The following is a 16,959-nucleotide window of genomic DNA, read 5'->3' on the forward strand; positions in this document are numbered from 1 at the left end:
TCCCACTTGCCTCAGACTGAACAGGGCAACACTGAGACTCTGCCTCAGCCTGTCCTATGGCAGGGCTATAGGAAGAAGAAAAATTTAAATTTTAGAAAAAACATGACCCAATTAAGTGAAAGACATGCATTCAAAGTTAACAAAATTCCAGTGATCAAGCAAACCAAAGAAAATGACTGCTATAGCACCTATTTTGTTAGACCTAAACAAAACTTTTTACAGTTGGTAGCTATTTCTGAATTAGACTGTTTGTTTTGCTTTGTATCTTGATCAATGGAACATAAGTCAGTTGTCTTGGGGCATTTTTCCCATAACTAATAGTATTTACTGTACTAGTTCACAAAAAGTAGTTAAAGATTCCATCAGCCACTGAAAATGTTCACCCTCACCTTAGTACTTATGTAGAAGCTAGACCAGTACAATTATTAAGACATTTACTGTTATTTTTAAGTGTCTTTAGTTACCATTTTAAATTGCAGCCCCAGCTCATGGACTGGTATATCAGTCTCAATTTAACTGAAGAGTCATAATACCCTTCTTGCTGTTTATAAAACTGAAGTAATCTTGATATAAAATAACTGCAGGTTATACATTCCATTCAATCTTATCCCAGTTTTAAGAAAGTAAATTATACAGTTCTGTGTTCAAGAGCTCCATACACTAAAATAATTGCAGAACCCATAGAAGGCAGATGCAGCTGAATATGTTTCTAGAAGCTTGTTTATATTCTCCCATGCATGCACAGAGCGAGGAATAGTCATCCACTGAAATTATTAGATATAAATCCCAGCCTCAAATTTATTATCAGCACCTAAAAATATCTCATCTGTGGAAAAAATAAGATTAAATAAATAAATCCCAAAGTTCCAGAAGACAACTTTAGTCCACATAAGCCAGCTAAATTTTCAAGATTTTATTTAAACCAATCTCTGCCAAAGGCAGAAAGATATTCTGGAGGCAGTACGAAACAGTCATATCAAGACTTCTGAAAAACTAGCCCGGGCTTTTTCAAGGTTTTTTCATACCAGTCTCATCCTTTTTGCTCTAAAAATCAACAGATAAAAGATCAGCCTCTCATAGTGATATTGATTTAGAACCTTTAAAACACGTCCTAGATGCCATAATTCCTAAGTATTTTCCTAAACGTATTTTCCCAACTGTGTCTAAGCATCTTCTTGCAGCCTGTTTTTTTTAATTCATTCAACATTTGCATTACATTCCAATTCAAATATTTATCAAAATCCACTTGCAAGTTTTAACTTCACTAAGATCTGCCATGGCAAATTTAAGCAACAACTGAAAACCAAAGCTTTTGCCTACACACCACTAGAGTCCTGCAACAGATAGAGAAGAGATATGCTTTTCTGTAGTCATATAGGTTTCTGAAATCTCCTTCCAGGGAGAGATTGAATAAAGCAAAAAACTGTCTACATGGCTGCATTACATTAAGGATTTTGCTGGCAGAACAATGTTGATTAAACTTTGCACTGTAAACCAAGCCTCAGTCTTTATATAAGCAATTACCACATTCAAAATAGTTTTCCTCTTTTTGGGAAAATGCACCATAAATCCAACTCTCTGAACATTAAGAAGCAGTATCCTAAGAAATGAAGGCAGGGACCAACAGATAACATATGCACTGAAATACCCGCCTGTTTACAGAAGAGTACACGCAAGAGACAGGAGAGTAACTAAAGATAGCCACATCACAGGTCTTACAGCACAGAAATGACAGGAGCAGGAAAGTAAGTATCCACGTGAAAAATCATGGAAAAACTGTTTACCTGCTTGCTGAATGTTATTAGAGTACCATATGAATAATATGTGGCAGTATTTAGTTGAGGAATTATCATAACATTACTGCTAAGGAAAATTCAATCTTAAAATGTGTACAAGCTATAAATCTATGTAGTATTAGCTACAAAAATGGTACTACTATCGCAACAAGACATTCGCTAAAAGAGGGAAATTATTAATTAATACAACTTGCAGAATATGCTGAGTTAACAATACATGCAGTAAGGTTTTCAAGTATTTATCCCAGAAAAAGTAGGGGTCTGAAAACAACATACCAACAAGTTACAGAAAGACACTGAAGGGAGAAGGTATTTACTTTACTAGGGGCAGGAAGGCAAAGCATCCTTACAGTAGCAATACGATCTTCAGAAAAAGCAAGAAGTTCTGTAAGTTTTAAAAGCATAAGTTAAGATCAATTTATAATATATGAATTTTATGTGTAGTATTACAAAAAGGATGAACGTAAGACACTGTAAAAATATTTCCAGTGTTTCGTTTGGCAATTATCCTATTAAAGAAAAACAAAAGAAATCCACAGTATAAAAGCATTGCCCAAGCAAAACAGTTTTATCTGTTAGACTTATGTATAAAGCAAGATGAAGAGCTAACAAAAGATCCGACATCAAGGCCCACTCAGCACATCTGCAAGCCAAATACCGCACATCTGACAGGTGATCAGCAGATAACAGCGATCAGAGAGAACTGCTTCTCAACAGAGGCTTGGAGTTATGGTCTGAAAACTGCTAAACACTTCAGAAAGTGCCTGATAATTCTTAATGGTTAAACTAAGGCCATGACCCCAGGTTTGAAGCTCAGAGCCAATGTAGTATTTTAGCTGTACTGTATTTCTGGACTATTAAGAGACCGCACAAAATAAAGCCACATAAAAGTACTTAAGTGCAGCTAAAAAAATCCAAAGACTTTCAAGAGAAAGCGCCAAAATGCTCATAATTATAATTAAGTGAAAAAACTCCACCACCACCAAAAACATCCATGAAACATAAACCAACATGAAAATGCTGACAATCTTTCTAACCTATCCTAAAAGAAAAGACATTCCCAAAAATTAAATTGCACATATAAGGCTTGAGGCTGGAACAATGTATTTAAAGTTGACCTGCAAATGAAAAATTTACCACTCCTTTATTCTCCTGTTGTGAAGAGGGAAGCTCTCACTTCCCTTCCCTCCAGAAAGTCTCCCTGTACATTTTCATTCTCATCAGAAATACAGCACACTAACAGTGATGTTAGACATTCAGAGAATTACAACCTTGACAGTAACTTATCACTCTACTCTTACAAACAGATAAATAATTAATTCATATGGGGAAGACCTCTTTTTGATAACTGTAATTAGAAGAACTGATAAGGTCTCTTACTTTAGACACTTCCATTAATTGGCTCAAGAAACTCAGCCAACATCTGATCATAGCACACAACGGGTGGTTCATCTTTTAGATTCTGTTGAGATCTGAAATTCTGAACATTTAAAGTAAAAATATATCACGCAACATATTACTCTTGTCCCCTCTGTCTCTCTTACACATTGAGAAGATCAAGCTACTTTTTCTCTTTTGCAGGTCAACTTCAATACAACATCAACTGGAAGTCACTCACCCATGTGACATGCACCTAAGCTTCTAGAAATCTCCATCTAAAAGGCTCCTGAAATTCATATGCATTTGCACATTAAAACGAGTCAGTCGAAGAGTGAACTAACGGGACACATCTGGCACTAGGATGCATCTTAGAGCAATCACTTTTACATCCTACAAGTGCCAGGACTAGAAATCATTTAAAATTTATTGAGGACAAGAAAGCACAAATAAAGAAACATACGCATTATGAGAAGTTACAAGCAACAGTTAAGATGTGCCTCCTGCAGCCTCATTTTTGAGGAGTCTGTTAATAAGTGTACAGGTCTTTGTCTACTCAGACGTGCAGCTAAGTGACTTAATTTTAGAATAAAGAATTCAGATTTTATCAAAACAGCACCATTAACTGTGTTCATTACACCAACAGCTACCATGGCATGCATCTGTACAAACCTTTCAGGCAGTTGTCCACAGCTGGTCATGAATAAAAAGGCATATAAATTTTTCTCTTCTTTTATTACAATGAAGTTTATAACAGTACAGAAAAGTCACACGACCTTAGTGGGTCAGTTTACTTAAACCCTGAAACAGGAAGAACTCTAAATACATTAAATATTGTTACAAGTTCAGACTTAAATGTACAAGTAGTTGGGAACAGTTACAGCCCTCACCAAACTATGTTGGGGACATGAAGTCCAACAGCACCTGAAGTGCTGTGAAGGCATCATTTCACAAATAGCAACATAATGTTACAGAACTTGCCTTTAAGGTGGTATGTTCATGTAATTCCAGCGCCTTCACAATTTAACGAACCATATTTACTATACTTCACTTCTAAATACCTAGATGAAACATGAAAAAGAAGCCATACAGTATAAATTGCAACATCAGGAAAAGTTCCTGTTATTATTCCAAATAATTTTTCCCGTGTAAAATAAGAATGTCCAATAGCTCCTTGCATGTGGGAAGATACTTATTTTTTTAAAGTCACAATGCAGCTTTAATTGACGGAAGCTCGGCTATATTAACAGCACAAGATGAGAAAAGGTTTAATCTCCAAACCTATTAGGGCGTGTGTAGTAGCATCAGTAGCGGCCACCTTGCGACATTACAGGAGGTCTCATTCCCATTGGAGGTCGAGGAGGTCCACTTTGGTAAGGGGGCACCATTGGAGGTCCCTGACCATATGGAGGCATCGCTCCAGGAAGATATCCTGGCATGCCCTGGTGATGAGCACCATACTGACCTATAAACAGAACATTTAAGATGCAATTTTTTTTTTTTTTTTTTTTTTTAAATAACGGGCAGAAGTTGCATTTTGTGAAAAGCTTCACGCCCCCCTCCCCCCCCCCCCCCCAGTACATGCCACTTCAAATTTTAAAAAGGTTTACTATAAAGAGGAATCTTTTCAAGAAAAGAAAGCTGGGAAACTTATGATTACCATGAGGTGGCATGGGAGGTCTCATTCCTTGTTGCTGTGGAGGAATTCCTGGCTGCGGTGGCATCATACCTCCAATTGGTCCAACTGGTGGATTACCCAAGGGAGCCTGTCCCGGTCGAGGAAGATTGCGCTGATATTTAGGCAACTGTGCCCTTCTCTCTTCCTAAAATCAGGAATAGACAACCATTACGCCTATTTCAAGACTAAAACTCAACAAAAGCGAAGTAAGTAAAAGTGTAACTAAGCAGATTACAGGTACTAAACTATTTCAACTATCTTACAAGTTCAAAGACTGCTACTAGTAACATTACACAGTAGCATTTGGATTTTTCCCCCTTCCTTCAAAGTTACAGTATTAATACTGGCCAATCTAGCATTTTTCAGGCAACAAATTCTTCTCCTCTCTCAGCTGAAGAAAGTCTCTTCCTCATACGAAGATGAGACATAAAAGTCGAACACAAATCTAAAGATATCTCAACTGAAATTAAGGTTAATTTTTTTTTTTATCCATAAATCCCGTATTTGAGTGCTGTAATGGCACCAATACCACTTCAAACTTAAGTTTTTTGTCCTGCACTCATTAGCTATACCAATTTAACTTCAAGCTTGTCACATGCAGAAGAAGTCCAAATTATATTTTGGGTTGAGTAATTTCCTATCACCAACAAAAATAAGGCTTAGATCTGCAGCAACATGCCAATCAACACTTTGCAACTGAGGAAGTTCTCAATGCATGGTTCTGTTACATTATTTTGAACAGTTTACATTCTCACCATTACTAAAATACACAAAACGCAGTGCACAGAAGAAATCCTATTTAATCAGCCACATCAGCATAAATTGCATTTTTCAGTAAGACAATGAAAATATTTTAACTTACCAGTGATATATCCTCATCTGGATGGATCAACTTACTGGTTGCACTGGTTGTTGTGAGGGTAGCAGGCTTACTTGTTATAGATGTAGCTGGTTTAGCTGCAGTGCTGTTAGTCGTGCTAGTGGTTGAGGCTGTAGACTGCGTGTAAGCAGGGAATGTAGGTTTTGGGGGTTCTGTTGTTGTTGCAGGTGTAGAATTCAAAGGTTTGAAATCAGTACCAACTGGACCTGGAACAGCTGCCGCAGCCTGTGAAACACGGAGATAGATCAATATTTATTTCTCAAAGCATAAGAAAACTTAAATGATGTCTGTTAGACCTCTGAAACCTTCCAGTGAAATACATAATTAAACCAAGCTTGACAAAGTAAAGTTCAGCCTTATCGCATACTACAGCGACTGAAAACAAGACGAAATAAAACCCAGTATATACACACATATACACACACGCACACACTGGAAAGTCTAAAATTTGCAGGTCAAAAGCCACAACTAGAAAAAAAGGAACAACAACAAAAAAAAATCCCCCACTGTCAAAATTTTTATCTCGAATGCCGAGTTCGGTAAATGTCTAAATCCTTCCTGAATCACTGTTTTAAGAGCCTTTAAGTATAAATTCAGTGTTCTCTCACTAAATAATTAGCATACTTTAGCAACCATTAGCTTCGAGTACAGCTGAAAGTGTTAGTATTCATTAAAATTAGGTATTTAAGAAATGTTTTAATTAAACATTTAAGAAAGCTCTACTGTGTCAGGGTTTTTAAGCGTTCTCTCCATAAAAACACTGCAATATTTTCACAAAGTACTATGCCTCTCTATAGATCTTTGATCTTGCTCGTGAAGAATCAACTCAAGGCAGATATGAAGTCCACTACAGATTCCAACATCTCATCTTTCCTACTATTTTCTTAAATTGTTAGACAAGAAGAGTTCGCTTTACCAGGCTTTCTCTGAAGATGCAGCAATCTCCAAAGCAAGATTTAGTTATGAGAGAATGCTTTTGTTTCTAGTTACCGTACATTTACACTTATCTCAACTTACCAATCAAAAAATTTATTTTTTTGCACATGATGCAAACTACAGAATTCCCTACATTATATATGTACCATATTAAACAACAAACTAAAAAGCCTTCACCATGCATCAAGCTAACCACTGCCCACTAAAATGCATTTAACTGCTTTCATGCTTTTTTAACCCTTTAGAACCAGGATGTAACATTTTGTTCTTTCACACTAAGAAAAATCGGGCTCTTTGACATGCTGATTTCTAGTAAGATGCAACTCACAATCAAGGATTGCTGTTTTACCAGCTAAACATAATCAGGAATATAAAAGAAATTATCTGAAGATGTTTAGTCAATTTTACATTTTGTGGAACGGTCCAAAGGGTTAAGTTGCAAAGCAATTTGTTTTTAACTGTGACTTCCTGCGTACTTGTGCTGTGCTAGGAAACAGAGCGTTAGAAGATGCTGACAGACTTTCTGAATTGGAGGAAGCTGCACTTGAGCTTGTGACAGGTGTCCCCATCTGTAGCATAAAAGAAAGGAAACAGTGAAAAGTCTCCAAACAAATGGGTGGAAAGTATCCAGATGAAAGGATTTCTTATGCTAAGTCCTTTCTTATGAAAGGACTGTGGTTTTTGTAAACGAATATCTTCCCTGCAGAAGTCCAAAATGCAAATAGTACACTATGAAGGTTTCTGCAACATACTTGAAAGCAAGTAAAAACTTCAGGATTTATACACACGTGCAAAGGGTAGAGGTCACAAGCCTCTATCCATTCCCCACTTCCCTCCCCAAAACATTTAACAAAATCTTACTACCTTAACTTACGCCTCAAGTTTTTAAACTAAAAACCCTCCTAGTTCAGGAAATGTTTAACCAGTCTAACAGAACTACAGAATAAATTAGTCTCTCTGTAGAGAGCCCATTATGAAAAGAACAGGAGAGAACAAGTCAAGATTTTTACTTTGGATATTGTAGGTAAAGTTCTATGCAATCAGATTCCTGTAGCTGACTAACACATCCCTTCACCCACCCAAAGTACCATTATAAATGACAAACTAGAGGGATTAAAGAAAGAAGTGTTTTGCCTACTCCTTTCTTCCCCACGTGCTTACAGAACTTCTGTCTGGTTTCATGGCTGTTGTAAGACAAACAAAAGAATCTTTTAAAATTCATTCAAGCACTACACTGAATTAAACTTAAGAATCAACACAAGCAAGAAACTTAATCAGTCATTTCTCAGGCCTCCTCAATAATAAAGAACAGACACTGTTGACACAGTGGCAACTTGAAGAATGTAACAATAGGTTCCAGGCTATGAGATACCTTACCTGCCCCGCACTTGGGAAGAGTGGTTTAGTAACTGGAGGCTGGGGGGTAGGCGCCGATGCAGCAGGAGCTGGAGGTCTGTTAAGAATGCCCGGTGCTGTAACAGGCTGTGCTTGTGTCATTGGAGGCATCCCAGGACGAGGACCAACAGGCGGTGGCATACCTACAAACCACAAAGAGCCAATAACGAATGAGGCTGAGGGAATTAAGAATACTCCTTTAGAGGATTCTGTTCACAGTGTGCCTTAGAACAAAGTTTCCCCCTAGGAAGATGTATTTTTAAGGCAATAGTAAAATAAAACATGATGAAGGGTAATGCCAGCAGTCACCCATAAATGTCCATGTGTAGGCAGTAACATCAAACACCTCAGAACAATACTGATTTGTGTTTTCTACTAGAGCTTCAATGATGAAGTTTATAAGCTCTCAATAAATCAATGCAATTAATGCAGTAGCTGTTTCCAACCCACTGTGCCTATGCTGCCAAGCACACATATAAGTCACTTACAAAATCTAAAAGATGCAGCCATTAAGAACAGTACCAGAACTGTGACTGAAACAGATCAGCTTTGCTGTGGGTCTTTAGCACAAGGGACCAGTGACACAAGGCTACTCTGTGTAGCGTGTCATCACAATACATACACTTCATGTGTGGGGCTCTAGGAGAGGGTCAGGGACAGGAATTTAACAGCTCACATGGTTTCTATCATATTACTGTGCAGCAGGACCAGGCTATAACTGTCCTAGTGGCTTGTCTCCTCCTCCAGTGAGAAATGTGGGAAAACCAGCAAATCTCAAGCCATTACAGCACAGCTGCTGGCCAGGTGAAACACTCTCAAAACTTAACACTATTTAAAAGTTGCACAAGCTTGACAAATATCTCTTCTAGCTATGATAAAAGGCCAAAACTGCAGTTAGTTGCTTCACACAGCAGGTTCATTACTTGGGCACCTCTCATTTCCCACAACATTTTCAATGATTATGATTTTCCAGGTACAGCCACAGACATTACGAAAAGGGATGAAGATAGACTAGTTAACACAAAAAATAAAGTGCAATCGGAAGAGAAAATTGTATTCTATTTTTTACCTTCAAAATGGTACCAAACACACGTAATTACTTATAATCAAAAGTCACGTATCAACCCCTTCACCTGTGCACAAGAGTGGCTTCTGTGACAAACAATCCACACAGAAGTATATTCTTTATATATATCCTAAATCTTTGTGGAAATAAATATAATTCAGCTCTCACCATAGTACGAGTTCAACAACTCTGACCTACCTGGTGGCATACCAGGCATAAGAGGTGGTATTCCTGGCCCAGGAGGCATCATTCCACCCATCGGCATCATCCTATTTAACAGAAAATGAGCACTGGTATGAACACTCATGATAAACTGTTAAGACAATTGGCACATACCTGTATTAGACAAAAAATTATGGTAAATAATTTCAAGAAGCTCTCAACAAAGGCAATTCAAAACCAGCTGACTCCACAAAAAAAAAGAAAAAAAATTCCCCAAACCCACCCCTAGAAAACCCCCCAAACACTTTTTATTTTAAATTTAATTCCTCAAGCTTCCACTTCCACTATTATCAGATTTCCAGAATTGGTGTCTCTTGAAATCTATTTCAGGCTACTAGTTTCAGCAGAGTGCTCCAAGAACCTCATCTTAGTACACTCAAAAAATGTGAAAGTAGGAAAAACAGCTAACTCAAATCACACTAAAATTGCTCTACCTCCACTACTACTCCTTCGACAACAGAAGTCTATTTGTGATTATAGCACCTTCATACTATTTTAACATATTCTCCTTCCTCTAATGAATGGCAGACAACCCAGATCCACAGAACTATCCACAAAACACTAATAAAAGCAGATTAGAGACCACAGGGTAAGAAAGCTTCTGGAGTTTCAATTACAGTAAACATTATCTACACTAAGAATAGAAAATGGGATTTATTTTTGTTTTAAAATGAGAAGTCCTTATTATGGCATATTTTCCCTTCATATTAAAACCAGGTTTGAGGTAGTTTAACTTGCTAATGTTACCTAGAGAAAAAAAATGGTCTTTATTTCCTAACAGAAAAGTGGCAACTAAATGAGTTTTATTTATACTACAGCTTAATACATGTTCCCTATCTAAACCATATATACAACCCTTAATATAAGCAAATTCCTCCTGCACAGGGCTGCAACTCCTTATAAAATAAACTAAAACACTAACTGCTTTTAAATTGACAAGCTATAGACAAATATGTATGATTCCTTTACGGGGAAGAGACAAAGTCTAGTTTAAATTTGCTTAAATTTTTCCACATTCAAAGCTGGATTAGGGAAACAAAATAAAGGAATGCTTATTACTTTAGATGGCAAGATAAGCAGACACACAGCAGCCAACTGCACACCAAAACCCCACTAAGCAGCAGTTTTTATTCATATGACAAAGTCAAGACACCTTCACCATTGCCGTTTCAAAATCAAACCAAATCATCATCAACAGGCGAGCATTCATTCTGCAAAGCAAAGTGCTACCCAGTCTTCTTTTTATTCTTAACTTGCCTACCACTGCCACAGAAGGAACAACCAATGCAGAAGCAGTAATGACTGGGTACCATTGCCCCTTTTCGGGTTAACAGTTGGAGAAGGCAAAGTCAGTCTCAACACCCATTTTGAAAAACTATCTCTTAAACCCAAAAAATAGTGCTGAACACTCGCTGTCTGCTGCCACCAGAAAGATGATTTTCTGAGAAACCACAGGAATAGTGCTAGAACTAGTGTCACACTAAAACCAAAGCTGCTTCCTAGTTCTTAATTCTTCTTTGCTCATTTTAAACAAAGTATCATCAGGTTAAGCAAAATTTTAGGTTAAACTAGGTGAAAGCACAATATAACACCACACTACCCTCCCCTAAAATTTCACAGAAAAGGAAGTGCAGTGAATTTTTGGCAAATTAATTTTTATCTTTTACTAGATGACATTACATTCACCTGAAGTTAACAAAGAGTTTAAGGAGGACTTAAGCATCAGAAAGCCTGATAAAATTCTGTTCAGTTTCCACCCAGAAAGGCTACAGTCATAATGAACATCCCCAAGATGTTCCACTACAACATGTTTATAAATTTAAAGACTGTTAAAACAATATTTATGTCTCAGAAGACAACATTTCACCTCAGTGCATTTTAAAACATAGCCTGCAGTATGTCCTACAGTGTAAAGGATCAAGCACATGAAGCTCTACGTTATAAGTCCCTAAGGGTCTATTTTATTAATACCTTGTAGAATGCATTTCTCATATAGTTTTGTAATATTTATGTAAAGCATAAAAACTTCAGATATTATACAATAACAAAATCTAACTAGACATTTTCCCAAAATTCTTATGCAATATTCAGAGGTTTTCAGCAAGACAGCTTCAAGCTTATCAAAAACATGACATAAAATGGCATAATGAATGTACCTAGAATTACATTAATGAGATGCTTACATGTTTCCACCACAAAATGACTGCATGTATTTTCTCTGTTGATGTAATCTGTGAAAATTTATGACAAAATCAAAAATCTAACTGTGATTTTCCAAACACATTGTGATAGGGTACGGTGTCAACCCCAAACAAGCATAAAAACAAACATCTTACTTTTGCCCAAAATACAAGAAAAATTTAAACTATCCAGTATTTTTTTTTTCCTGTTAGGTTGATGACTGATAATCAGATGCACAACATATGTGCAATACACAAAGGAACAGTGGTTCACAGAAGACTCTAAACCAACACAATAGGACTTCAAATTCTTATATTACTACTCAATAAAGTTAGGAGAAAAGAAACATACTTTATACATAACTCACAGCTTGGCCACATTTTTAATGTTGGTTTACAGCCATCCAGTTCTTTGGTTAGTCTTAATAATAAGGTTACAGAGTTCACAGGTCCCTACATACATTTTTCTAATTAGTTTTACTCTTCCTGTGACAGTTTAATATGCGCAGTATGAACATGTAATATTACGTCTTTCTTGCTACTCACCCAGGTGGCATTCCAGGCATAACTGGAGGCATTCCAGGCATCATAGGTGGAACACCTGCCATTAATGGTGGTATACCTTAAAAGAAAAACAAATATTAAACTCTGACAATGTATGTTCATTAATAAATCTCATCTAATAAATTTAGACAAAATAAATGCATTACAGGAAGCTCTGAAACATTGTTTTTTGAAATAACATTGCTTACAAACAACGCAATATAAAATATTATCTGCAAGCATGACTTAATATTCTTTGTTCTCAGTCCTGCAAGACTGTGTAAATTTCCTTAGAAGTCTCCAAAGAACATGCCTTATTACAGAAAATACAGTGAAGACACGTATTTGTGGCCTGTGCATAAACTGCCTGTTCTATGTTAGCAGTCTCTAGATATATGTCACCTTTTCTGCTGTTTCTCAAAAATCTTGTTTAAAAAACACCACAAATAGCATTGGTAGACTTATGTTTAAAGTACTAATCACTTTTACTACCATATTCCTTCAGTCTAAGTGCAAACATTAGGTATCTTTATCTACTTCACAAAGGAAGATGTGCATGCACACACAGAATGGGGTAAGAAAATGAAGAAACTGCTTATGTGCAGCTCACAAAATTGTTTTGTGACTTCTAACACACAGTGTTGGAAAGTGCGTATTATTCTTCCAGTACACAAGCAGAAATTTTTGTTTCTACTCAGCTTTTCAGTAACTAGCTTAAAACATCATCTTACCTGGAGGCATCCCTGGTGCACCTGGCACAGGAGGCAAACCTGGTTGAGCCATTGGGGGAATGTACCCCTGCTGTGGCTGAACCTGCTGGGGTTGAAATGAAGTTGAAGCTGCAGATTCATCATCTTCATACTCATCAGAATCATCCTGTTGTTTCTTTTTCTGGCTCTCTGCTGGAGAGTACAATGCATATGGTCAGATCAAAGGCAAATTATATTCTAGGAAACTAATTTTATCTGGGGTATTCTAGTTGGAATTAGAATAAAATTCAAATCTTATAAAAAATTCAGAGAATTACAAAAAAAAAAACTACGTGAGCCTACCTATCCATATAAATAAAAGGGAAAAAAGTGACTCACTGTAATGACCCTCATCAGAAATGGGGGTCATCCTTCATGTCAGTCTCACGCTGTCCAGAACAAACCAAAGCAGTGCAAACAAAGATATACTTAAAGAGCAAAGGAATCTAAGTATTTGGGCATCATCGGGCTTGCATCACCTCTGGCCTTTCCTCTCCTTACCCTCAAAAAATATAATCACCATCCCCATATTCATTAGGTAATTGTTATAGCTGCACTGGCATGTAACTACTTCTAAACAGGAAAAGAAAAATATCTCAACTGTCTACATGACTGGCATATGTCTAGAGCTGCAGTTAGAGAATGCATTAAACCCAACCCTTACTCTTCTGAGAAGCGAGACCTGTATCACACAGCTTGATATCAGTAAGAAACAGACTAGGGAAGTAAGAGGTAATTAGCTAGATTACACTTTACCCTGAGTTTTCTGTTCAAGTAACCTCCTCCGTTCCTCCATATCTTTTTCTGGAATGCCCTCCATGCCATAGATTTCCAGTTCAATGTCTGTTCTTCCAGGAATAGCATTTGGAACAGCATCTATCGTTTCTTTATGTACCTAAAGTTAAAAAAAAAAAAAAAAAAAAAAAATCCTCCTGACCACAATACTGGTTAGATTCTATGTCTTCTTCAGCCAGTTTCAAGATAGAAAAGGACCACCCTTAATGGGAGGAATCTCTCTGGCCAAGCGTTTTCTTGGTATGTGCTGCTTCATCACTATTAACTACTATTAGCTTCTAAAGCCAGTTTATATAAACTTGTCTTCTGAACACCAACACAACATAATTCCTTCATTCCTCCCACATCCCAAAAATGACAGCAGAGATCTCTTCTGCACTCTCCCTATGACTGCTGACACAGCAGGACTCTGTTCAGGAAACAGACCACCGCTATCTTTTCCTCCTCAGTTCTCAGACACTGGAAGCCCCCAAGCCCCCACCTTTTTAAGCACATTATTAATTCCAATTTTAGCTACTGTTAAGAAAAGCTTATGCAAGTCTAAAATTTCTTACCTGCATGCAATGTATAGCTAAACCAGGTCCTGTATACAGTTTCTTATGACATATATGGCATTTAAAGTGCTTTGCTTTTTGATGCTGTATAAGGATTTTTTCATCATCAAAATCCCTGTTACAATACCTATTGAAGACTGTTAAGGAAACATTTAATCCTAAAAGTAACCTTCTTATAACACTGAGCTAGTTAGCATAATTTTGATTTTTCCTGAAGCAAAAGAAAAAAAAAAAGGAAGCATTTATGAGCATTCCAAGCATGACACATATTTCATCAATGTCTGAAACCAAACCTCCCCCTCATGCCATCCAGCATTTTCCTCTTCAGATATAAAATTGACAAGATATGTGCACGTAACCAGAATCATTTGAGTCCATATTCTTTGACACATGCTTCTCAAGACCTAGTTGTTTCTAAGTGGACCCATTCCTCCTCTGCATACCTGTAGGTTAAAATAAAGTTGCTAAAGAATTAAAGAAGAAATAGACTTGAAATCCATGAAAGGGAAGTGATGCTAAATACTCAGAAGTGCCTATTTAGTAACAAGTATCTGTAGATAACATTTAAATAAAGAACAAAGGTTTTAGTTAAAAATTCCTTTATTTTTTCAGTTATCCAGCTATTGATTCTTACGACACCACATAATTCGCTGCAGTCACTAAAGAACTTTGTTTTGAAGCAGAAAGATGTCCAGAAAGTTCTTTGCTTAAAAATCTATGTGACAGAAGAGGCAAACTGCATTTTCCTTTCTGCAGGTCAGCATTAATATTTCAGCAAACACTCCACACACATCATCTTAAGTGACACAAATACACATTTCTTATTTATCAGCTCTTCCTTGTTAACACAAAGTGTCCTTCACTTCCACCAGAATTTGAAATATATTAATAATCTAAAACAGAAGCACAGCTGCCTTCCAACATAAAATTGTAAAATATCTCAGACCAGCTTATAAATTCCTTTATTAAACAATTTTAGATCAGGCTGAAACATTTTAGAGGAAGAAACGCTAAAGTTGTAATCATCCCCCCAACAAAAAGCAGATTGTGAAGGAGCAATCGAAGAAAAATCCAAGTGTACTTCTGGATACTGAGAAATTATACGTGACTTTGATACAGAAATTACGAGCCTGAAAGCTCCCCCTCCAAAAAACAAATCAACTTTTCAAGAAGTCTCTTTTAACCACATCCGCCCCACTTCTTGAATAACTATATTTATCAGAGACAGGATTTTCTCCCGTTAACACCCTCCTTCCCGGGGTATAAAGACCGTTCTCCATTTTCCCCACGACCTCGGCAATCTTGCCGGGCATGGCGGCCAGAGCGCTACGGACAGCCGGCTGCAGCTGCGACCTGCCCTGGCCTTACAGATCGGCCTCGGCCTCAAGCGACGGAGGCGGGAGCGAATGGCCTAGGCCGCGGGGCGGGGAGGAAGAGAAGAAATGGAGGAAGGACACGAACCAGGCCCCATTCCTGCGCTGAGGAACACAGAAACGAAACAGGTCCAAGTACAGAACGAAATCGTAACGGGGATGGAGAGAAGGAAAGTGCCCCATCCCAGAAGACCGAGGAGTCGTAGGGGTGGAAGAACAGGATAGGATGGGACATAAACCGACCGGCCCAGGCCGCTCCCCTCCCCCACCTAGTTCCCCACACCCTCCTCGACCCCCACAGAAGGATACCAGCACCAAGGCTTCAACTGCTTCTTCTTCTTACGGCCCATGGCGGCAGCGCCCCCGATCTACACAGAAGGCAGCCAAGCTCTCCCCTCCTGAGCCGCAGCGCCCACACCGTCCTCTCCACGGAGGCGAGCCAGGGAGACACAAAATGGCCGCCACGGCCAGTCCTGGCGCCACCGCCTCCGCGCTCCCAGCATGCACCGCGGCGAAGGCGGGGCGCTGCGCAAGGCCCCGCCGCCGCCTGAGCTGGCTCGTCGCGCCTCGCAGAGCCGCCCGGTAGCCATTTTGTTGCAGCCGCTGTCGCTGTGCTGGGGAAGGGGGCTGTTATCGGGGCGCTGAGCTGTCAGAGGCGCCTGCCTGGGCTTCCCGTCTTCGTGTTTTACTGTCAAGGAGAAACTTTTTCCTTACGAAATCAGGCTGGGCAAGAAGCCGGTATCTCTTAAGCAGGCCGCTTTGCGCCGGGCTTTGGGGGTGGTTACCTGTGTCTGTGTAGCTGGCTCTTGACGGGGAGGCCTTGGGGCAGGGGGAGCCCGGCTCTCCAAGAGCGCTACAAAACTGAGATGTGTTGTGCCCTCACCTGCCTCAGGGCTTCCCCTGCCTGTCCAGGGGCTGGTCACTGTTACAGTTAAGTCCCGTCAAGAGTTGTTTTTGTTAGCCCCTGAGAAGCATCACAGCTCCCCAGCTTCCCAGAGACCTGGTTTCCCGCAGTGGCTCTGCCACAGGCTGGGAGAGTGGCTCCCCGGCCCCAGGGCTTGTGAGAACTGCATGTCAATTATGAGGCTGAGCAAACAAATGTGCTGTTTTAACAGAAAAAAAAAAAAAATCAGAAGTAAAGTAGGCTTTTTTAAAAACAGCACAGCTAATCCCGTCAAATGTGATTTGAGCAGGTCCTACCATTAAGCTAGTGAATAGGCTTTTTAAGTATTCTCCATACAGGTACTACAGCGTCTATACTGTGTCACCACATAACACAAACAGAGGAGCTGCGGCAACGGGAGCTATTTCAGCGTTGTCCGGTACAGCTCCAGGTTGGGTGAGGACATTGCACATCGCACCGTGAGCGGTTCCGCCTCGCAATGAACCTCCAGCATCTCCACGCTCCTCCCAGC

General features: G+C 38.9%; 1 protein-coding gene across 10 annotated transcripts; it reads right to left on the reverse strand.

Moving 5' to 3' along the window:
* Positions 1-11: 11 nt before the first annotated feature.
* ZNF207 (zinc finger protein 207) lies at positions 12-16,038 on the reverse strand. 10 transcript variants are annotated; one of them, XR_006166274.1, is made up of 14 exons: positions 15,854-16,038; positions 14,172-14,298; positions 13,579-13,717; positions 12,805-12,975; positions 12,077-12,152; positions 11,534-11,581; positions 9,327-9,397; positions 8,045-8,205; positions 7,144-7,236; positions 5,714-5,956; positions 4,834-4,996; positions 4,455-4,638; positions 4,155-4,234; positions 12-65 (listed from the first exon to the last, which is right to left on the reverse strand). XR_006166274.1 is itself a non-coding variant. In XM_042802455.1 (13 exons), the coding sequence occupies exons 1-12, from the start codon at positions 15,892-15,894 to the stop codon at positions 4,478-4,480; spliced, it is 1,494 nt and encodes a 497-aa protein (XP_042658389.1). In that variant the 5' UTR covers positions 15,895-16,038; the 3' UTR covers positions 3,890-4,234; positions 4,455-4,477. The 10 variants fall into 10 exon arrangements, 9 of the variants coding, with proteins under 9 accessions (XP_042658389.1, XP_042658390.1, XP_042658388.1 ...); XM_042802455.1 differs by lacking the exon at positions 12-65 and having other exon boundaries at positions 3,890-4,234; XM_042802456.1 differs by lacking the exon at positions 12-65 and having other exon boundaries at positions 3,890-4,638; positions 12,805-12,972.
* Between the last annotated feature and the right edge of the window lie 921 nt (positions 16,039-16,959).

This window comes from Tyto alba, unplaced genomic scaffold (genome assembly GCF_018691265.1).
Source record: "Tyto alba isolate M040663 unplaced genomic scaffold, T.alba_DEE_v4.0 Super-Scaffold_39, whole genome shotgun sequence".
NCBI lineage: Eukaryota > Metazoa > Chordata > Aves > Strigiformes > Tytonidae > Tyto > Tyto alba.

Bases quoted from the DNA above. Each gene is read 5' to 3' on its own strand.
- ZNF207 (XM_042802455.1), bottom strand. From the start codon at position 15,894: ATGGGCCGTAAGAAGAAGAAGCAGTTGAAGCCTTGGTGCTG. The intron at 12,976-13,578 runs GTAAAGTGTAAT...TGTACTCTCCAG, and splicing joins ACTTGAACAGAAAACTCAGG to CAGAGAGCCAGAAAAAGAAA. The intron at 9,398-11,533 runs GTAAGCATCTCA...TCTGTTAAATAG, and splicing joins TCATTTTGTGGTGGAAACAT to GATGATGCCGATGGGTGGAA.